The sequence below is a fragment of the Ceratotherium simum genome, chromosome 39 (assembly GCF_057802395.1).
Source record: "Ceratotherium simum simum isolate JZ-2026a chromosome 39, ASM5780239v1, whole genome shotgun sequence".
Taxonomy (NCBI): domain Eukaryota; kingdom Metazoa; phylum Chordata; class Mammalia; order Perissodactyla; family Rhinocerotidae; genus Ceratotherium; species Ceratotherium simum.
In genome coordinates this window covers 12,115,508-12,137,893 of record NC_141938.1, presented here as the reverse complement: position 1 = coordinate 12,137,893, position 22,386 = coordinate 12,115,508, and the positions used below count along the sequence as shown (strand labels likewise).

The 22,386-nt window shown below is 51.7% G+C and overlaps 1 protein-coding gene across 3 annotated transcripts in view; it reads right to left on the bottom strand.

Annotated features, from left to right (window-relative positions):
* RFX2 (regulatory factor X2) overlaps positions 1-22,386 on the bottom strand; it is a 100,007-nt gene that overhangs the window by 11,469 nt on the left and 66,152 nt on the right. The window contains exons 6-13 of one of the 3 annotated variants that reach the window (XM_087425639.1): positions 14,165-14,239; positions 6,408-6,589; positions 4,833-4,952; positions 4,242-4,357; positions 3,232-3,350; positions 2,787-2,899; positions 2,228-2,382; positions 969-1,066 (exon numbers count right to left, since the gene is read on the bottom strand). In XM_087425639.1, the coding sequence (XP_087281765.1) occupies positions 969-1,066; positions 2,228-2,382; positions 2,787-2,899; positions 3,232-3,350; positions 4,242-4,357; positions 4,833-4,952; positions 6,408-6,589; positions 14,165-14,239 (978 nt within the window). The remainder of the gene's footprint in view (positions 1-968; positions 1,067-2,227; positions 2,383-2,786; positions 2,900-3,231; positions 3,351-4,241; positions 4,358-4,832; positions 4,953-6,407; positions 6,590-14,164; positions 14,240-22,386) is intronic. The other 2 variants (XM_087425641.1, XM_087425640.1) reach the window with 2 other exon arrangements.

Sequence of the window (22,386 nt, the reverse complement as noted above, 5' to 3'; positions counted from 1 at the left end):
GTGAAAATACAGATTCCTGGGCACTACTGGATCAGACATTGTGGGGGCATGGCCTGGGAATCTGCACTTTTTAACAAGTACCAGGGCAATTCTTATACGCCCTGAAGTTTGAGAACCGCTGGCCTGACAGATCAGGTCCAGACTGTGGGTGGTAGACCAGATGCCCGGAATCTGGCCCGTCTGTACATAACAGCTCTTTTATTATTATTATTATTTTTTTTTGTGAGGAAGATCAGCCCTGAGCTAACATCTATGCTAATCCTCCTCTTTTTGTTGAGGAAGACCGGCTCTGAGCTAACATCTATTGCCAATCCTCCTCCTTTTTTTCCCCAAAGCCCCAGTAGATAGTTGTATGTCATAGCTGCACATCCTTCTAGTTGCTGTATGTGGGACGTGGCCTCAGCATGGCCGGAGAAGTGGTGCGTCGGTGCACGCCCGGGATCCGAAGCCGGGCCGCCAGCAGCAGAGCGCGTGCACTTAACCGCTAAGCCACGGGGCCGGCCCACATAGCAGCTCTTTGAGAAGCTCTCCAGAGTGGTAGACCATCATTCTCTTTTTCACATGTGGGTCAAATCTCCACGTTTTAAATTCTGATTTGTGACCAATACATTGTAATAAAGGTGAGGGGTAGGAGATTAAATTCCCCTCCAATGATGAGCATAGGAACGTTCCATCTGTTCTGAATCGACCCAAATGTATCACAGCAAGTGGCCTCTTCCGTAGTGCCCCACCCTGCCAGCCCCTGTCCTACATCAACAGCATCTCGGGGCTTCCTGAGAGGACCACTCATCCTCAGGATGTACGGGAGCCTGCTTTCTCTGGGGGCCTGCGGTCCTCAAATTCCCTAGAGCAGAGGGACAGGTGCCCCCCTTTACAGCACAGCAGGGCGGGAGGGGTCCCCGGGCCACGACCCCTGCTCCGGGTGACCAGCATGGCCTGGGGGCCCAGACCCTGACTCCCACAGTTACCTTGGTCTGGATGACCTGCTGCGGGAAGTCGCTCATGGCGTTCGTCAGCCAGCCTTCCAAGCTCTTGGCAAAATTCCGGATGGCCTGTGTCAGGGTACCTGGGGGATACAAACCATGATATGAACGGGAGACATTTTTGTCTGGGGACATCTGTGGCTGTCACACTGGGGGAGCTCCTGCGTCGAGTGGGTGGGGCCAGGGATGCTGCTCACCCCCCACAGCGCCCAGGACGGCCCCCCCGGAGCATGATCGAGCTCCGATGTCAGCCGTGCGGAGGGGCTGAGCAGTTTTCCAGCAGGTGAGGCCAAGGAGAAGTGCAATCTTTTTGCTGCTTCCCTTTTTCTGGCATGAAAGCAGCAGATTGGTTCATTAAGAAAGAGCGAGCTTTCCCGAAGGCTGGCAGGCACACGTGTTGACAGTCACCTGCCAGGCGGAACCGTCATTTATTACAGGAGGCCTCAGTGCACAGCTTCGTCGTCCTCCACGTGGGGCAACACTTCCACCCCCAGGATTCTGTCAGGACACGGGGAGCCCAGGGAGCCTGTGTGTCAGGGGCTGGCAGGGCGGACGCCCCCTGGTGGAGGGCGTGGTCATCACCACTGGAGGCTGAGCAGGCGGTCCCAGAGGCGTGGGGGCAGACCCCGTGGGAAGGTCCCCATGGCACATGTCAGCCCCAGACGGGTGTAGCCATCAAGGCACACGACTCCGTTTTTCTCCTTTCCTCAATTAAGGATGCTGGAGTTTAGGGAAAAGTCTGGAAAATCCACCCTTTGATGCCGAAGCCTCTCAGTGTCGGGAGGAAGCAGGGAGTAGTGTCCAATCAACCCGGGGAAGTTGGTTAAAACCCGATTCAGCCCATCCCAAGGTTTCCAGCAGATGCCACAGGCAGGGGGAGGGCTGTCCTGTGACCTGGGCCCCGCCCACCCCCTGCGAGTCTCCTCTGGGGACATTGGGGCCCAAGAGGAGCTTGGAGAGGGGGATGTCACCCGGGACCGCCCAGCGCTGGGCAGCAGCACATCCCCTGAAGCCCGGAGCCCGGCCCAGGCCCGGGGGGCAGCGACCTCCCCAGAGCCACGAGCTGCCCTGCCCTCGCCCTCTTTCTGGGTCAGTAACGGGGAAAACATGCAGGCGAGAGCCAACATCCTCTGGGGCAACTGAGCTGCTGCCCCCCCTTTGGACCCTGTGCCCGAGTCTGAGAGGGGCCCGGCGGGTGCACGGGGAGAGGAAGGAAGGAAGAAGGCGGGCCGCCCACTGCTTACTGGGCACGGGCCGCAGCACGTCGGGGATGAGGATCTCCACCAGGGCCTGGTACAGGATGTGGTCGCAGTTCCTCATCCACTTGAGGATGGGGTCGCATTTACACAGGGACACCAGCTTGTCCTTCGGGAGGACGGCGCTTTCGGGTTCTTCGTCACTGTCGGGGAGTGGGGGACACAAGGTGAGCCTTGGCCTGGCGTCTGGCTGCCCCGGCCGAGGCCTTGGAGCGGCAGGAGGGCCCGTGGTCGTGGGATAACCAGACACGCAGCTGCAGGGCTGCACCCGAGGGAAGGGGGCAAACCCACGTGGTCACCTCTCAAATCCCCCATTGCAGAATCCCCCATTCTGAAACAAGTGGACGGTCGATAGAATTACAATCAGCGCTCAGGAGCATAAAAACGACATACACGTATAAGAGGCGTCTGGGCGCCAATTCTTGGAGAGTTGACCCATTTGTCTGTGGGTCACAGTGTGGGTATCAGTGGGCGACAGTCTGCAGGTTAAACTCGGGTCCTGTGAGCCACAGGGTGTGGCCTGGCTGGGGGGGCGGTGGGCAGTTACCTGGCAGGTAGGGAGGTGGGGCCGTCGCCGGATGAGGCTTTCGAATTCCAGAAGGAAAGCCAGAGCTTCTCGATGTAGTGAAACTGGAGGTTCATCACGACATCTAGGGTTGCCTAGGGATAAAAACAGCCATTAAACACACACAGTGGGGTCTTCTGAAATCCAGAGAGACCACAGAGGGGATGGAAGTGGACGGAGGGGCCATGGTTCAGAGAGCCGACATTCCTCTGCTCTTGGGCTAGAGGAGGAGGGGCCGCGCCTGTCCCCTCCATGTCGCCCAGGACACCTGGTGATGTCTGAGGTTTGGCGTTATGGAAGCTGACCGCCCTGCCTGGGGAGGCATGCTCGCCTCTGCACCCGGGCATGGGGGGCACCGAGGCACCCACTGAAGCGCCCAGGCTGAGGCTCAGGGTGGTCCCGGGGCTGCCTTAGAGGGGGCAGTCACCTCACAGTGCCGCCGGTAGACCAGCTGCAGGGCCGTGACGTCATGCAGTGTGATGCCATCCTGCAGTAAGACACTGCCCAGGTCAGGTGCTGGAAACTCTGGGAAGACGTGGGAGACATCTGGGGGAGACAACGGGCAGTTAGAGCCGCAGGGGGTGGGGGGGCCCACGCAGTAGGCGGCCTAGGGGACGCTGGCTGGACGCACTGGTGTTGTCACTTAGCAGCCTAGGGGCCGAGTCCTGGCTTCCCCACACAGTCGCACAATTTCTGTAAGCTTCCGATTTCTCAGATACAGAATGGGGACATCGTCACCTCCCGGCGATATTAAACATGTGGATACAGATGGAGCCCTGAGTGCGGGGCCCCGCCTACAGCAAGCGCTCCCGTCACCCGGCGTGGGGCTGCCCAGGGGAAGGCCTGACGACCTTTCCAGAAGACCCAACCCAGGAGGGCTGTATTCTCAAAGAACACACTAAAAATACACGAAGGCCGCCAAGTGTCTCCAGTGTGTGTGAGCCTAATGACACGGGTCCCAGCGACCCTCCGTGGGTGGGTCCGGGTGGCAGGCTCTGAATTAGGATGCTCTCTGGAGCGGCTCCCACAGCAGAGGGCCAGGCTGCCCTGTGTCTGGGCACCGGGAGGGGAGAGACGCAGTTTAGGGAGAGCTGAGCATCCAGAATGTTCCAGGCAAGCAAGGAAGAGAACCAGGAGGGTTCTCAAGGTTTTAAAATACGACATCTGGACTTTCTGATGGGCATTTCATTTTACTTACTGATTTTTCTGATGGTCACATTAATTTTGGGGGCATATGCTGATTATTCTAAAATCTCAGAGATGCCACAAAGAAGGTTGATCTAGAACTTTCTATGTAATTGAAAAGGTGCCCTGCGAGAAAACTGTTTAAGGCATCCCTTTAGATGCTGCTATGGTGTTGACACCTCTGAGCACCCAGAAGAGCCGAGTGGGCCCTGAACACTGACAGCAGGCCCTGAACCAGGGTCAGGGGCTCACCTATGTACTGCTGGTGGTGCTGGCTCTGGGCGGCCATGGCCTGCTCGGGCGTGCTGTGCAGGCTGCTGTGTGAGCCGCTGTCTCCGAGGCTGTCCGTCTTCTGGGCTGGCCGGTACCTGGGCAGGGGACACAGGTGCCACCATGAGGCCCCAGCAGCACTGCCCAGAAGGGGCCCAAGGGGTAGGGAGAGGGCTGAGCGGGATTTGGTTTGGGGGGTATGTGTGCGTATAAATTTTAAAAAATTGTGGTCAAATACACATAACACAAAATTGACCATCTTAACCATTTTTAAGTGCACAGCTCAGTGGCATTAAGCACATTCACATCGATGTGCAACCATCCCCACAATTCATCTCCAGAACTTTCTCCTCTTCCCAAACTGACTCCCCATGCCCTCCCCCAGCCCCTGGCCCCACCATCTCCTTTCTGTCTCTGTGGCTGTGACTCCTCTAGGGACCTCCTGTGAGTGGATCACACAGTATCCGTCCTTCTGTGTCTGGCTCATTCCCCCAAGCATCACGTCTTCCCTGGTGAAACCCAGACCCAGCCCCCGTCGGGTGGGGAAGTCGCTGTCCTCGGCCAGGTCCCCACCTGGGCTTCTGGTGCATGGGCTGCTGCCGCATAGCCATGTACTGCGTGTCCTCCTGCAGCCGGTTCAGGGGCGAGTCTGGCTTCAGACGGATCCCATAGTAATGATACTTGGAGTTGCCCCTAGAAACCAAACACCAGGGGTCAGCTCTCTGCGGAACTCCTGAACCACAAGACAAGTGCTCTGCCCTGGCCTTTTGAGCACTTGGCTTCAGTGTCCCCCGAACCGTGTGAAAAATGTTCATGGGCTGTTCTGTGGTTTAGGAAATTCTGCACACAGCCTCCCCCTCTGGGAGATCCGCCTTTTGCATTTAGTACGATAAAGCCTCTGAGAAGTCCTGCAGCAAGAAAACCAGTTCAGCTTTGTTTATCTTAGCATGGCCTGATGATGATGATGATGATGATGATGATGATGATGATGATGATGATAATCTTTCCCCCTCCCCCCTTCAACCCTCTAATAACGTGATTTGCAAACGGCACAGTTCGAGAAACACTACCTTAGTTTATTAAGGGAGAAATGATGATTAATGGGCTTTAAATACTGTAGCTAATAGGTCAGAGGCGGCTCCTTGGGAGAAAAGCCGGAAGGACAGACACGCCACTGTCCACACGTCCCAGCTCGGGGGCTGCCATTTCTGAGCTGGCAGCAGGGACGAGCGGAGGAGCCTGGGCCCTTTCTAGATGAGGGGTGAGCTTGGCTGGTGCTCGAAGGAGGGGATGCTGGGGAGGGAAGCCCGAATCCTGACGCCAGCATCCGGACACCCTGAAGGTGGAGGCCTTGGGTGAGCCTCCTGGCGAGGTCCCAACGGCAGGGGGGCCGTGTCCCCAGAGACCAGGGTTCCCTCTCCTTTCTCCTCCCTTCTCTTCCTCCTCTCTCCATCTGTTAAGGACGTTCTCTGTAAGGATCCAAAGGTGGCAGAGAACGAGAGACTCGCGCATGCTTGTGGCCTTGCTGTCATTTAAAGTTGGCCAGGGTGTGTGCTTCTGAGACTCACGTGTGAACCCTGACCCCCACTGTGTGTGTGACATCACTGATCCCAGCCTGGCTCACATCACAACACAGCAAGAAACAGCCTGACATGCGCTCAAGGCCACCCACTGTGCCTAGAGCGTGGCCGTTTTTTTCTGGTGAGAGGGCGTTTGCCTTATTGCCTATGGTCAGTTACACACATGATATTCCCTGGCTGCTGTAGGGCAAGAGCAGGCCACAGTGGATTGGTCCAGGCATGGCAGAAAGCATCCAGAATTGGTAAATCCAGCTCAATTAGATAATCCAGAGGCAGCTCTTTATAAAACCTGTTATTAGGGAAAATTTCCAGCAAAGAGAGAGAGCCGAAGGGAATCCCTGTGTCCCATCACTGGGAGAAGACAAGACCACAGCCAACACCTCGGCCCCGGCCAGGCCAAGGCTGCCACCAATTCAGAGCAGCTCCAAGTTCCCCCAGACGCGTGTGAGTCGGGATTTGTGGGCACGAGGAGGAAGCCCCCCGTTCTCCACTAGCTCGATTTCTGTCTAAAGGAAGACAGAGGACGGAGGGGAGCGTGGGGGGCCTTCAGACACTCCCCGGTACCCACCTGGTGCCCAGCCGTCGCGTCCGCAGGCCCATAAACACGGAGCGGATGAGTTTCCCGAAGGAGGCGGCGTTCACGGGGTCCAACTTGTGCTCCTGGCAGTGCCGGAGGTAATGGTTGTACAGAGAGCTTCGGGGCAGGCTCACGCCCTCAGCCGTCTCGTAGTTATCTAGGAGCCATTGGAGCTGGAGGAAGGACACGTGTGCGTCTGTCAAAATCCCGAAACACCGCCAAAATGCTCCCACGGACTCATTAACGCTTCCCCCCCACCATATGATGAGGAAATTCATCTCTACCGTCACGGATTTGGGTTCAAGAGATTCTGGGCATGTTAATAGCTTCTTTTCACTCGTTTATTTATTCAGCCTGGTTTTCAGGTCCCTTTAATTGAGAAAAACCTGTGTGTGATGGAGACCTCTTAGATTCCGTCTCCATAATCATTTGGACACCCACACGTCCCACGTGCCGTTTAAACACCAAACGTTTCCTAAGTCTACGGGGATGGAGATCAATTCTGAGGCAGAGAGACAGAGGAAGACTCAAGAGGACTCGATGGGACCCGCCAGCACTGCGCCCTGCATGACGCAGGGGTAACTGACAAGACGGACCAGGATCTGCTCAGATCTGAATAAGATGCTTAAAAGGCTTATGTGCCGGGTTTTGTGCTCAGGCCACAAGGCAGGCTGAAAGAATCTGGAGCCAAGGTTGCTGACCCCCAGAGGTCAGCATCGAGTCAGAGGGTAGGGGCCGTCCACACGGAAAGCTAAGTCCCGACACCGGTCAGGATGGATGATGAGGGAGGTGGGTGTCTATCTAAGCCGCCACCCCGTCCAGAGCTCTGAGGGGCCCTTGAGGGTGCCCACTCCCTCTGCCATCCTGGGTGTTCGTTCCCATGCCCTCCATGTCCTTCCAGACAAGAGTGAGCATCTCCCCTGGGAAATCTGCCCCTACACCCACCCCGGTGCATGCACCACACTCCACACACCCCCACGGCCCCACCCAGACATAGCATGCAAGTTGGGATGTCGGCCTGCGTCTCCTTTTTAAAAAATAGTTTTATTCTGGAAAGGTTCCAATGTGCACAGAGGTAGAGAGAACAGTCTAACGACCCCAGCTTCAACAGTCATCAGCTGGGGCCAATTTTATTCCATCTGAGCCCCACCCACTGCCTCCTGCCCGTCCTGGACCGTTTTAAGGTGAACCCCTGACCCTCCTTCCTTTCCTCCCTGGGGCCTGAGTGAGGGGCGGCTGGTGGGGCCAACTGGGGCACAGCTGCTGGGGCAAGGAGAGTTTCAGAGGCAGGGGGTGGGCTCGGGCTGGATGAAGGTGGGGGACCATGTCAAAGATCCAGGTAAGTGGCACCTGGGGGACTGACAAAGCAGAGGGTCCTTTAAGAGAAAGGCAGACACAGGGCATCAAAGAGTGGGGTGATGGCTCCTGCTGTTGAGAGGAGGTGGTTAGGTGCTGGGCTGGCATTCAGGGCAGAGGTGAGGACCAGATGTGTCAACCTGGCACCTAGGAGCCGAGGATTGGGTCTCCAGGGGGAAGCGCGGAGAGGGGTTACCACACGTGGGCACTGCTCGCAGACAGGAGCTGAGGGGGAGGAAGGGTGGTGTAAGGGCTGGAATCGAGGCCCAGGGCTCGGACCCCTCACCCCTGACCTCTCTCTCTGATGCTATGAACCGAATCCTTCAACACGATGTTAGTAAGTAGCTTAATCATTTCAACAGTGACCTCTGAGCCCTGGGGGCGTATCCACCTCCCCACCCCCCACCGCCTTAGCTCTGGGAGGCTGGGGAGGTCTGGAGGGAGAACGTGGGTAGCACAGCCCCCCGCTACCCCTTTCTCTTAGGAAGAGGGCATGAGGCTCTGCTCCGCGCTGAAGTCCCATCAGGAAGCCCGCTGCCTGTGGCTACGAGGCACGTCCAGCATCGGCTGTCCCAGCCATGACGGGATAACGGGGTTCTCTGTCTGCCACCCCTTTCATCCTATTTTCATTGGCTCAGGATCCAGGTGAGGAAGGGCTGTATTTGGGGGGGCCCGTGAGCCCCGAGGCTTTTTCCCAGCCCTTTTGCATCTGGGGTTGTCATGCACATTTATTTATTCACTGCGTGTCTCCCCGCTGGAACCAGAGCTCCAGGGGGCGGAGACAGAGCTGGGTCTGTCCGCGTTTGCACCCCCAGGATCCTGAAGATGCCTCAGTAAACACTGACGAGGGAAGGGGTCCCGAAGAGCAGAGGGGACCCCAGTGTGTGGGGAGCCGAGAGCTCCGGGTGCAGAAATGGAGCTTCTCCTCCTTCTGTCTTCCCAAGGCTGGGGGCGCAGGGCGCTTCTTCTTAGGGAATCCCCCGTGGGCAGGAGAAGCTGGGACCAGGAGCCAAACGCCTCAAGGGCAGGAGCCACGTGATGCCAAGGACCCTCAGGCTGCGAAGGTGAGGCCAGATGCTGTGGGTGGCGGGCTGGAGGGGGCACTGGACCCGGTCCTGAGGATGGAGGCTAACACCCGCCCACCACCAGGACAAACTGGCTCACAGGTAAAAAAAAAAGGTTTGGGAAGGATGATCGATTAACTGACCCCAGCCCCCGTGTTGTTTAAATTAACAGTGACTTCTTTGGGTAATTATGTTGATATTGGCATCCACATCATCCTGATATTAAGTAACTACGGAGGGAACTGACACGACCAGCGGCCTCCAAAAGAATCACTGGCGACACTTCCTCTGTCGGGGGCATTGAGGGGTCACCCGGAAGGGAAACTGATCAGAGGTGGATGAGGACCGAGGCCGACACCTCACCAGTGGGCTTGAGTGGCTCGGGCAGGGCGTCCGACACGAGGCAGCACCGCACGTTAGAGAAACTGAGCTGGACGCGAGGTTCCAGTCTCTCCCTGCCACACAGCGCCCACGTGGCCCCCTGCAAACTGCTCGGCCCCAGGGACCTTCATGCCCTTCGTGAGGGCAGACAAGATCACCTTTGGTTCTGGGCGATTCTGCAGTGAGCGGTGCCTGCTGATTTGTTAGTGCCGTCGAGTGGACTCCGACTCCTAGGACCCTGTGCACAGCAGAGCGGAAGCTGCCCGGTCTTTTCGCACCGTCCTCTCCCCTTCGCTCTATCAGACGACGCTCTGCTGCTATTCTTAGGGTTTTCATGGCCAATTTTTTTGGAAGTGGGTGTCCAGGTCCTTCTTCCTAGTCTGTCTAGTCTGGAAGCTCCACTGAAACCTGCCCACCATGGGGGACCCTGCTGGTATCTGAAATTGTGGTGGCAGAACTTTCAGCATCACAGCAACACGCAGCCGCCAGTGTGACAACCACAGAGGGGTGAGGTGGTTCCCTGACGGGGACACGAACCTTGACCACGTCAGTAAACCCCAGATCTCAACCAGTAGACCCCCAGGGCTGCTTGTCTGCTGACATTTGCACTATTTCTATGTCAACAACAAAAACAAATAAAGAGAACTCTTTCCAGGAAAAGCTACGCACTTATCCACATTTGTGATCTGTCAGGACTGCACTCTTAACGAAACGGATCAAATTCTTCCTTTTAAGGGGGAAAAAACCCAAACACCAACACCCCCGGTGGTTCTGGGCTCTCTGGTGGCACAGGCCCCTTGGACACATGTCCTAACTACAAATGGGGGGCGGGGTCTCGAAGGCCAGAGTCGCGCCCACTCCGCCCAGCCCCCTCTGTCCTCTAGGATTTTTGATTCCACTGTTTGGGGCAAATGTGTGTGACTTTGGCTCCTGATTGGCGGTGGCGAGTTCGAGTCTGGCGGGGCTAGATTATTCTAGCTGCCTGGCAGCTCCTCTGAGCTCCGGTGTTTGCTGTGTCGATGTAACTGAACTCTGAACACCCCCTTTTCATCCATCCATCTGATACTGATTGAGAGCCCCTGTTCTGGGTTCTGGGGCTACAAAAGTGAATGAAACAGACAAAGGCCCCCTCTGGAAGTGTCCAGTCTCATGAGGAGAGAGCCACGATAAATAAGTAACATGCACAGAAGGAGAGATGGTGTTAGGGGCTATGAGGGAAAGCCAGGAAAGGGACTGGGCACTCCAGCGTGGAGGGGGCTGGAGGGGAAACTGCAATTTTAAATTGGGGCGGGGGTGAGGTGTCAGGGAAGGCTCACTGAGAAAGTGACAAATGAGTAAGACGTGAAGGAGCCAAGGGGGGTGATGGGGAGGTGTTCCAGGCAGAGGGCACAGCCTGTGCAAAGGCCCTGGGGCAGGACCAGGATGGCATGTTGGAGGAACAGCGAGGAGCCCGTGTGGCTGGAGCAGAGGGAGTGAGCGGGAGAGAGGGAGGAGGGAGGGCGGGGAGGGGACGGGGCAGGTCGTACAGGGCCTGGTGGGCTGTTTCGATGACGTTGGCTTCTACTTGGAGTGTGATGGGGGCACTGGAGGGCTGTGACCGGAGGGAGAGACGATGCTGTGGGGGCTGTGGCTGTGGTGGTGGTGGTGGTGGGAGAAGTGGTGTGATTCTGGATTGTTCTGAAGGTGACATCAAGGAGAGTCAGGAGGTGGGGCGTGGGAGGAGGAGGGGAGCAAGGATGAGCACCGGGAAGGATGGCGCTGCCCTTGATGAGCCGGGAAGGTGGCGGGGGGCACGGGGGTTGTTGGGGGGGTCAGGGCTCAGCAGGCAGGCAGACAGTCGAGTGTGGGCCTTCCCGCCAGGAGCTGGGGTGGGGTCAGCAAGGCGGCGATGGGGGTCGGGAACACTGAAAGAAACAGCGGTCCAAGCAGGACCCCTGCTAGAAGCATCTGCCACAATAAGTTAGAGAAACTTCTGGAGAAGGGACCCATCCCGTGAAGTGGTGGTTCGAGCCGAGCCCTGCCCTGTCCTGCAGGTCCCAGCTTTGGTGTTACGCCAGCCCTCGGCCGGCCACCACCTTAGGCTAAATCAGCCTGGATCATTTGTGTTTCTTGATTTAAAACTCATATAATCCAAATATAATTCATCTAAAAGGAGGTCCTCGTCCCAGGGTTTGGCAATAATAACTTTAACAGTCAGTGGCTGCCTCCCCGTGACAGTGACGGTGTGAACTCGCTGTGGGTCCCTGAGTCAGCGAGGGTCCGGGAGGGGGGCTTCTGAGATCTGAGGGACAGCTGAGTGGCAGCCCTGGGGGGGCCCAGGCGTCTCCTGTTCATGGCTGGGGACCTTGACCAAGGCCCCCCCAGACCCGGGATGACAGTGGCTGCCCCCAGCCGGAGGCCGCAGCGACACCCTGGATGGTGGGGGTGTTGTCATCCCCAGCCAAGCTTCTTCCCTCCTTCCTCTGAAACACTATCCTGCATTTTCATGCCACCAAATCACACCCGCCCTTATATCAGAGACCCCTCAAGGCCCGCCTCCTCCTGCGGGGTTTCCACGCCAGGCTGGAAGGTTCCTTCAACCTGCAGACCCCCAGCCCCCTCGAGGGCAGCCTGGGAAGCCCCAGGCTGACCCTGACATCGGCTGGGTCTGGAAGGCTCTGTCCAGCCTTCCTGGGCTCTGGGCATCGCGCCCCCCCGCCCCCCTAGGATAGCGCATTGAGAAGGAAACTCTGCAGAACGCACAACCAGTTCCAACCGCGAGCCTGGACGGCTGGCTGCCTGTGCACACTTTGGTGGGACCTGGGCGTGTTCTCACACCTGCCGAGCTTCTACCCCCAGGCTCCAAGCTCGCTGGAGGGAGTGCTCCTTGTTCCTTTGCTCCCTGTGCTCAGCACTGACTCGCTGCTGGTGGGACACCGCGATGAGGGCTTTCTGAGAAGAGAGGTCCTGGAGGCCACCAGGAGAATGGCCCGCAGAGTGCAGTCCCCCAGCCAGGCTCGTCTGCCCTGGGGATGGGCTGGCAAAGGAGCCAGGTCTGTGGACGGCATCGCCCAACACTAGACCCATCTCAGCCGTGGGCCTCCCCGGTGACAACTGTCGCCACTCAGTGTGGCACCCTCGGGCAGCCGAGCCCGTGACAAGTGTCTGCAGGACGCACTACCCCTTACCGGCCAGGTCACACACTCTAACTGCCCCCTTCATCTGCCAAGACGAGCTCCAGGGGGGTTTCCTCCAGTGTGTGGGGTCCACTCTTGAGAAAGATCTCATTCCTTTCTCTCTCATTCGCAACCTTTCAGCCCTGAATCCTACTTCTGACGGAAAGAAGCGACTCCACAGCAAATCACGGGGAAGAAAACGGACGCAGGGAGATTCTTCCTGCTTGGAAAGTCACCTCGGGAATGTAAACTGGTTGAGAAGCAGCCAAGGAAGTGCCTTCCAGAGGAAAAGCGTTAGGAAGGCGGCAGCGTCCCTCAGCCAGACAGAGGCTCATGCGTCTCCCACAGACGTTTTCAATTTCCCGCGGCCACGCTGCCTGCCTGGGGTTGGCGCCCCATCCTGCCTTCCTCACGTGGCTCCCCCAGGGCTGACCTAGCGCCTGACCCACAGACTGTGACAGGGCCACGCGTGTCTGCTTGACAGCTAAGAACACCTCGTCCCTGCTGAACAGAGGACGCCATTCTGCGGACTTTTCTAGACCGTGCACTCCAAGTTTAAGACTGGGACGGGGTCTTCCCCCACAGCGCACACTGAAGAGTTTTCCCTCGCCAGACGTGTCCACGGGGTGGCATAGTCCATTGGTGATGGATGACAGGGTGGCCACGGCCCACCTAGACTGGAGGGGCGGGCACTCAGCAGGGGCCTGATGTATTTGTTTTGTCCTTCGAGACAACCGGTGGGAGGCTGCTATTCCTTCTCGTGACCACCCCTCTGAGGCTGATGAGCACAGGGCCCTCATCACGTGCCATGCCTATGCCCAACCCATAAATCCAGAAGTTTCTAGGCCTTTCCCTAGCTGGGCTTCTGCCCCACAATTGCTGCTTTTTCAGTAACAGCTCACTTGGAACATCCGTCGGCCAGTACGAAAGTCTGGATGGGGTCACAGTTAGGATCGTGTTTGACTAAAGGGGACTTCTTTTTCTGTGATGTTTTAATTCTCAAGAGAATGTCAAGTCCAGAGCAACGGCCAGAAGCATCTTCTGGCTTCAGTGACCCATCCTCCTTCTAAAACACCAAACAAATTTCTAGTTATGCGTTAGGCCAAATTGAGAGCATTTGGAGGAGAAGTAAAGGGATAAGAGAGAGCGTGAGCAGACCAGAGCTTTCCTTCTCGACTGTCCCCAGAAATAGAGCCTCTTAGCTGGTCCCCTCCTCTGTCCCATTCTGCCCCATGAAGCTTCCCAGAGACACGACGTTTGCCATCTCCTGGTACAGGACCTACAATCAGAGTTTTCCTCAAGAGGTAAGTGAAGCAGAAAGATCTTACTCAGCTAAAATTAGCAGGAATCAGTTGCTTCGCACTTTTTTCAAATTATCATTTTTTTTCAAAGAGCCGATCACTGGAAAATTACCTAAGAATCTTTATGGCCTCCCCAATCCTGTCTCGCTTTTTTGTTAGCATTGCTTATTTTAGTATGAATTTTATTTATACTGCTTATTATCTGCCAGGCATTGTTGGAATTATGCGTTGTATCTTAAATAATTTGATCCTCATAACACCCCGGAAGAGACAGCCTCTATGATTATCTACCTTTACGAATGAAGAACCTGTTTTCCTCTCCCCTTTGTGTGGAAGGATAGTTTTGCTGGAGGGAGAACTCTAGGTTGGCTTTTTTCCCCTCCCACTTTCAGCCCTCTCAAGGTGTCACTTCCCTGTCCCTGTTTGGTTTTAAGATGCCTGTGAAGGTTGCGAGCACAGCAGGGCAGACCACCCGGGCGACACACACTTACATGGCTGTTGAGTAAACCGCTTTTGTGTGAAGTAATCCCTTCGGTTTTTTGGAGATTTTCAATCGCCATTTCAAGCTAAAGAAAATGTGTGCAGAAACAGAACAAAACAAAATGGAAAAAAAAAAAAAAAAGGAAATCAGATGGTTAGCATCAGCCAAGATCTGGTTTTATTAATATCCAAATAATGATTTGAGCGCCTACAAAATCAAAATGAGGTTCAAGGCAGGCAGGGGAGATGGGTTAAGGCGTGAGTCAGAGCTGCGGGCAGGAGTGTTACTTTGTGACACACAGAGAGCCCAGGAGCCTGTCACACACGAGCAGCAGAGTGAAGTTACGCTGGCGACACTGGCCATTGAATTTTAACACAACATCTGCATGTGCACATGCATAACGTGGGCACTTAGTCGCTGCGTAAGTTCAAGTGTAAGCAAAGCCAGCATCCTAATGGCCCGCTGCTCCCCTACACCCGTCATCTGTTGCTAGGGAGAATCAGACGCCCGACAGATCCCAAGGACTGTTGGTGGCACTGACTTCCAGGCCAGCTTGCCCCATCACAAAGCCCAGGGTCTCCCAGCTGGAGGCTTCCGGAAAATACCACTGAGGCCAGAGACCCCGGCCTTGCCATCAGGAGGTTTGGGACCCTGGGGCCACTGGACACGTCACAGAGATAAACTCCTGAATGTTTATGAAGCGTGAGCTGTGCAAAGAGGGTTATATGGAAATGAGAATGGAGTCACAGGGGACAGTCACGTGGAGCAAACACGGAGGCCTTCCTCGGGGAAGGGGCTTCTGAGTTGGGTTCTAAGGACCTCATGGAGGCAAGGAGCTGAGGGGATGTGGCAGATCTACGCAAAGGAGGAAACACCCAGCTATGCGTGGCTACCACCACATTTATACATGTTGAATTTGACCTCAACTTGTAAGTGGAAAATGGACATTTAGGCTCTGCGGCAGCCCACCATGACAGGCAGAGGGCTACAGTGGAAGGAAATGAACCTAAAACATATGCTGTCTTTCCTCAAACACCCAGGAAGGCAAAGACTTCAGTGACGCTTCTGGAAAAAGCAGGTTGAATGTGTATTCTAGAAAGTGCAGCTGGACCGGGTTCCCAGGGCTGAGTTCAGGAATGAGAGGGTTACAGCTTCACCCATCACCTCTCTGCCACTCGTGTGTATGTCCACTCTTGCCCCTTCTATTCAACACGGTACTGGAAATTCTAGCCAGGACAATTAGGCAACAGTAAGAAATAAAAGGCACCCAAATTGGAAAGGAGGAAGTAAAACCACCTGTATTTGCAGACAACATGATCCTGAAGGATCCACAAAAAATCTGTTAGTGTTCATGGACAACTTCAATAAAGTTGCAGAATACAAGACCAACATATAAAAATCAGTTATATTTCTAAACATCAAACAATGTGAAAACGACATTAAGTAAACAATCCCATGTACAATAGCATCAAAGAGAATAAAATCCCTAGGAGGTGGGATACTTGTACACTGAAAACTATAAAACACCGTGGAAAGAAATTAAAGTCCTAAACAAACAGAAAGACATCCCATGTTTATGGATTGGAAGACTTTATATTGTGAAGATGGCAATACTCTCCAAATTGATCGACAGACTCCACACAGTCCTATCAGAATTCTCTATTAAACTTCCAACAGCTTTTTCAGAAATGGACAAGTTGATCATAAAATTCACATGGCATTGCAAGGGACCCCAAATAGCCCAAACAATCTTAAGAAAGAAGAACAAAGTTGGAAGACTCACACTCCCTGATTTCAAAACTTACTACAAAGTTACAGTAACCAAAACAGTGCAGTACCAGGATAAGGATACACAACTAGATGTATGTAAATCAGTGGAATAGAACTGAGTCCAGAAATAATCCCATACATCTATGGCCAACTGATTTCTGACAAGGGTGTCAAGGCCATTCAATGGAGAAAGAATAAACTTTTCAGCCAACGATGCTGGGGTAGCTGGATAGTCACATGTAAAAGAATGAAGCTGGATCCCTACCTCACACCATATACAAAAATCAACTCAAGACAGATCAAAGAACTAAATGTAAGAGCTAAAACTATAAAACTCTTAAAGGAAAACATGAGGTAATCATGTAAAATGAGATTATCTTCATGCCCTTGGATTTGGCAACGGATTCTTAGATATGACACCAAAAGCACAAACAACAAAATAAAAGATAAAACATTTTTTAAAAGATAAATTGGACTTCATCTAAATTAAAAACTTTGTGCATCAAAGGACACTATCAAGAGAGTGAAAAGACAATGCACAGAATGTGCGAACACATTTGCAAATCATATATCTGATAAAGGTCTTATTTCCAGAATATATAAAGAACTCTCGCAATTCAACAACAAAATGACAAATGACCCAATTAAAAAATGGGCAAAGGATTTGAAGAACCTTGTCTCCAACAAGCACATGAAAAGATGCTCAACATCATTAGTCATTAGGGAAATACAGACCAAAACCACAATGAGACACCACTTCACACCCAGTAGGACAGCCATAAAAAAAGAAAGAAAGAAAAAATAATGACAAGTGTTGGCGAGGATGTGGAGAAACTGGAACCCTCATACACTGCTGGTGGGAATGTCAAATGGTGCAGCCACTGATGAAAACAGTTTGGCAGTTCCTCAAAAAGTTAAACATAAACCTAGTTAAACCATACGACATAGTACTCACAATCCTAAGTAGATATCCAAGATAAGTGAAAACTGGTGTTCACACAAAAACTAGCACAGAAATGTCCACAGCAGCATGAATCATAAAGGCAAAAAAGCAGAAAAATTCCAATGTCAATCACAGAAAAACGAATCAACAAAATGTGGTCTACCCACACAATGGAGTATTATTCATCCATGAAAAGGAGTGAAGCCCTGACACACACTCCAATGTGGATGGACCTTGAAAACATGATGCTCAGTGAGAGAAGCAGACACAAAAGACCACAGAGTGTGTGATTCCATTGATGTGAAATGTCCAGAACAGGCAAATCCACAGACAGAAAGTGGGTTAGTTGCAGAAGCTGGAGGAGGAGGGAATGGGGGGTGACTCCTAACTGGTACAGGGTTTCCTTTTGGGTGATGGAATGTTCTGGGACTAGAAAGGGTAATGGTTGCACAACATTGTGAATGTACTAAATGCCATTGAATTGTACACTTTTAAATGGTTACAATGGTGACTTTTATGTCATGTGAATTTTACCTCAATAAAAAATATACAATTAATTGAAAAATCCATTAGCCTCTCTCACAGTTTGAATGGATCTTTCCCCCACATGCATGGTCTGTAACATGGTGCACTGGTCACTTGGAAAATATTGGTTCATTGAGTTTTCAGAGCTTCCAAATGTTGACACACTTCATAATACAGCCTTGAAACATCACATTTGTTAATATCACTATCAATCTCATAGGAAAGATACCAGTTTTTCAAAATTCTTTCTTTTCTGATTGAAAACGTGTTGGAAACAAAATCGCTCATTGTTTTCCTGGATACGTCAGGCTCACACCATCCATTTTTGAGAAAATATCTGCCAAATCTCCGGGTCTGAATGATCATAATTTGCCTGTTATTCTTTCAAGAAAGAATAGCGTTTCATGACAAAAGTGGCTAGTTCTGCTCAGAACTCGTTTGCACAGGGGCTTTTCCTCGAGACAGCCATCGTACTTTGGCACGCAGCAGAAGAGCCTTTTCTCACACAGAATATTAAAAAGATGTATACTCAAGGACTGAGATTTAGTAAAATTAATAATTGTTACTGCTTCATCAAGGACATTTTTAAGTGAAACTGGTATTTGCTATTTCTCTTTTCTCCCGTGAGCGCACGATGGTGAAGGATACAGTGACTTCTAGGAGAGTCTGATGGCGCTGCCTTGGTTAGCGCCCAGCTGACTTTACACCATCAGTATAAACATCACCACGGGGAAAATAGCAACTAACGGCTTAGTATTCTTGTGAAAACAGCTTTGACCCCGCAGAGCCCCTGACAGAGTCCTGAGGACACCCAGAGATTTGCCGGGCATATTTAAGACTGATTTATGGCAAAAATCATGGAGTTATGAGTATTGCGGGAAAGAATACAAATTAAGATTTGCTGCCCAAGACCATCCTCAAAAACCCACAGCTATTAAATAGCGTCTGAACCGGCCCACTGACACAGAAAATTAATTTAGTGCAGAGTGGAGCCTCCCAAGGTGTTCACTGTGTTTTAAAACTGAAATGTGAGGTAAACATCTGAAGGTGACGAAGGTAAGGAAACCACCACCCGCCCCCAAGGCCACTTGGGGAGGTTGATGCCCAGGAGTCAGGACTGAAGGCGCAGCGCGCACGCGTGTCCAGCAGAGGGCGCCGCGGCGCCACCTCTGATTTCTTGGAAAAGGAGCATCCCGCACTTGAATTTGAGATCCGGGGGCTTCAGTCCTGGGCTTCCTCACAGACCTGACCACTCAATTCTTACTGTACAAGTACAAACGCCTTTGATCAGTCCTCTCAGTGGCTGGAGAAGTTAGTGTTTAATCTTTAAATCCACTTAAAATGAAAACTAATTTTATATTTGACTGGAGTTTAATTTTTTGTTATTTTAAAAATTTTATCAAAGTGCTACATGCGCAGGCCCACATGTCAAACAGTAAGGAAGGGCCAAGAATGGACACAGCGGTGCCCCATCCCCACCCCAGGCCCAGGCAGCTTGCCCTAAAATCATTTGTTTTTCTACCTTCTGGAAGTTTCCGTCACGTCCTGGTATTATGTATACACTTCTGCATCCATTTCTTGACTTATCAAGAGCTTAATCTTTATTTTTGATTCAGTGCAATGCAGCACGTATTTCTTTTTATTGGCCATTTAATATGATTTGTTTCTGCTACAGGAATTATTAACAGATGCCCCAGGAAAAAGACACATATCGTTATGTGTTAAGGATTCTACTGAAGCGATCAAGAACCTAAAGTAATAGCAGATAGCAGACAAGTTTTAATAGCTCCCAAGTATATTAAAATTAGCCAATTATTAAAAAAACTTTACAGGAATTAAAAAAATTCTTTTTCTTTCCTGTATCACCCTAGCTAGATTTGACCTGTCTTAAGAACTATAGTCATGTCTCCTAAGGGAGGGTGGAGGTTACTTCTCTGAGTCCATTAGCATCTGCACAAATGGCCATTCCATTTATAACATCATAACCTCATTCAAAGGGCCTGCCAGACAGGGGTCCCCCCTGCAAAAGGCCAGCAATGACCAGTGTCTTAAGCGACACCCGCATCTCCAGGCTGGGTCTGCCATAATTCGGTATCCGAGGTGCGCCTGGGGGTAGAAGTGGGGAGGGGAGTATCCCCCGGGGGGAGGTGGGGAGAAGGACAGAAATGTGCTGTAGTTACCCCTCCGCTCTGAAATATAACTTAGTCCTGTGACTAAAGAAGGAGGAAATTAAGGTGTAAATGTTTTACGAGCAACCCTTTTGGATCTTTAAGAAAATGGAGAGTATTTTAAAAGAAGGAAAGCAGCATGACTGGAATTTTGAGGGCAGGGATATAAATCATAGAATTATGAGGCCAGGAGAGAGGGACCGCCCCGCAGTTAAGGGGCCAGGTGGGAAGAGGGGAGGCCAGTGGGGCCCACGGCCCCGGGGGGAGGGGGAGGCTGGCTTGGGGAAATGGGGCATTTTTAATCTGTTCATCCATTTTATTTTGCTAATTAAACATTTTCAAATTATGTAACATTATACTTGCTTGTGTACAAAAATCTGATTATGCGAGAGACATATAAGTCTCTGTTCAGAGCCAGGACTGAGACGGAGACAAGGAGGCGCCCAGCGTACCAAATTTAAGGAGGCTCTCATTCTCAAGGTTGTGCCAGGGCAGGGTTGGCACCTGGACGTGAGCACCTCCTTAAATTTGGAGCCCTGGGCACCTTGATTGTCCCTCTCCATCCCAACCCTGCCTCCACTTCTCCCGGGGCCCCCTGCCCAACTCCCACTGGGCGAGGAAGCCTTTACTGACGGCCTGGTGTACATTCCAGGTGCATTTCATCACATGCACATGGCTTTGATTATTTATCCTCACTTGGGGTTGTATCATACATTCAGTTCTGTTACTTGCGTTTATCGCTTCATCTTTTGTGGCTACCTTTCCGAGCCAGTGCTTATAGATCAGGAGTTGCCAAACTTTTTCTGCAAAGGGCCAGATGGTCAATATTTTGGGCTTTGCGGGTCAGAAGGTCTCTGTGGCCACTGCCCTTGGAGTCAGAAGGCAGCCACAGATGACACAAGAATGAATGGGCATGGCTGTGTGCCAGTAAAACTTCATTTACAAAAACGGGCAGCTGTGCGGATTCGGCTGGAGGCCTGCAGTTTGCCGCCCCGCTCCATAATTCTACTAAGTAATTGTAAACCACGCACAGAATTACACTGTACAGATCTGTTATACTTTACAGATAAGCTGATTTTTATCATGTATGTATAGAGGCGACTGTTGCACTGTGAATGTATTAAATGCACTGAGTTATACACTTTAAAATGGTTAATTGTTATGTGAATTTTACCTCAATAAACAATTATAAGGTAATGCATGCATGTGGTTAAAAAATTCAAATAGAAGAAAAAAGTATTAAAAAATAGTGCAAATCTTCCTCTTTTCTTGTCCTCTCTACTTCACAGAGGCAATCTTTTTTTTTGGTAATCCTTTTTAACAGCTAACATGCTTAGTTATTCTTGCGGATTCTAGAACTTTAAACAGTATGGTTCTATAGACTTCTTAATTCATCCATTTAAAAACATTTTTAACATTTCATTTGGAAAGAATTCCAGACTTACAAAAAAGGGGCAAGAATGGCAAAAGATTCCCACATTGCCTTCAGCCAGCCTCCCCAAATGTCACCATCTTCCAGGACCTCAGGACAGGGATCAAGACCTGGAAATTAACCACCACTCAACAGTATTAACCAATCACAAGACCTTATTAGAATGTGATCAATGGCTCCATTAATGTCGTTTTTTCTGGACCAGGATCCAGTCCGGGGTCCCACACTGTGTGCATTGTGCATACACAGCCATAAAAGAAAATACCAGGAGGGGCTGGCCCCGTGGCCTAGTGGTTAAGTTCAGTGTGCTCTGCTCCGGTGGCCGGGGTTCAATTCCTGGGTGCGGACCTACACCACTCATTGGTAGCTATGCTGTGGCAGCATCCCAGACACAAAGTAGAGTAAGACTGGCACAGATGTTAGCTCAGCGCGAATCTTCCTCAGAAAAAAAAAAAATCAGGAAAAGAAGGCACAGGTGACAGCAGAAGATTTTATTAGGTCAGTGACCCATCTGTCCACAGTCACCCTTGATGTTTTAAGTGGGTTGATGTCACTCTACATAGGAACAATGACTTCTCTGGTAAGTTGAGACTTTTCAGAATGAGCCAAGAGAATGCTTTCCAATACATTCTTTAATTTGTCACTAAGGGCACAACAGGGACGAAAACTTGAGACATAGCTTTCAAAGTGGCGCTCCTGAGTAAACACAGGGACTGCTCCCTCTTTCGCAAGGAAACTTGCAAAACCAGCTTCAAAAGTGATGATGTCATTAAAAGTTTGTCAAAACCCACAGGATGTACCACACAAAGAGCAAGTCCTCATGTCAGTTGTGGGCTTCAGTTAATAATAATAATGTATCAATATTGGCTCACTGACTATAACAAATGTATCAAACTTATGTGCCAGGCGAACAATAAGGAAAACTGTGAGTGTAGGGGGTCAGGGGGTTATGGGAACTCTCTGTACTTTCCGCTCAATTCTTCTGCAAACCTAAAACTTTGCTAAAAAAGGAAGTCTATTAAGTTAAAGAAAAAACTGATGATAAACATTTTAGAGAAAAAGTGGATGCGCTATGGGCAAAATTCCTTTATCAAACAATGTGTGTTTGCTGGCAAAATTTTTGCTCTTATTGTTGGACACAAACTCTGATGTGCAGGGGGTGAGGAAGCTTCTAGCAAATGCATGGTAGACGTGTGAGGTCGTAGTATAGTCAAGATATCCTGCGTCTTCACTGAAAACGCAGGCTACAGAGAAGAAATGTTTTGTGGGTGACATCCATCGTGAGCTGTGATGTCTCGTGGGTGGCGCACCAGCCCCGTGGGCCACCAGGAAGGGTCTCCATGAGAATGGAGGGGCACGTGTGGGATGCCAGGCCACACACAAGGAGCCGTGGA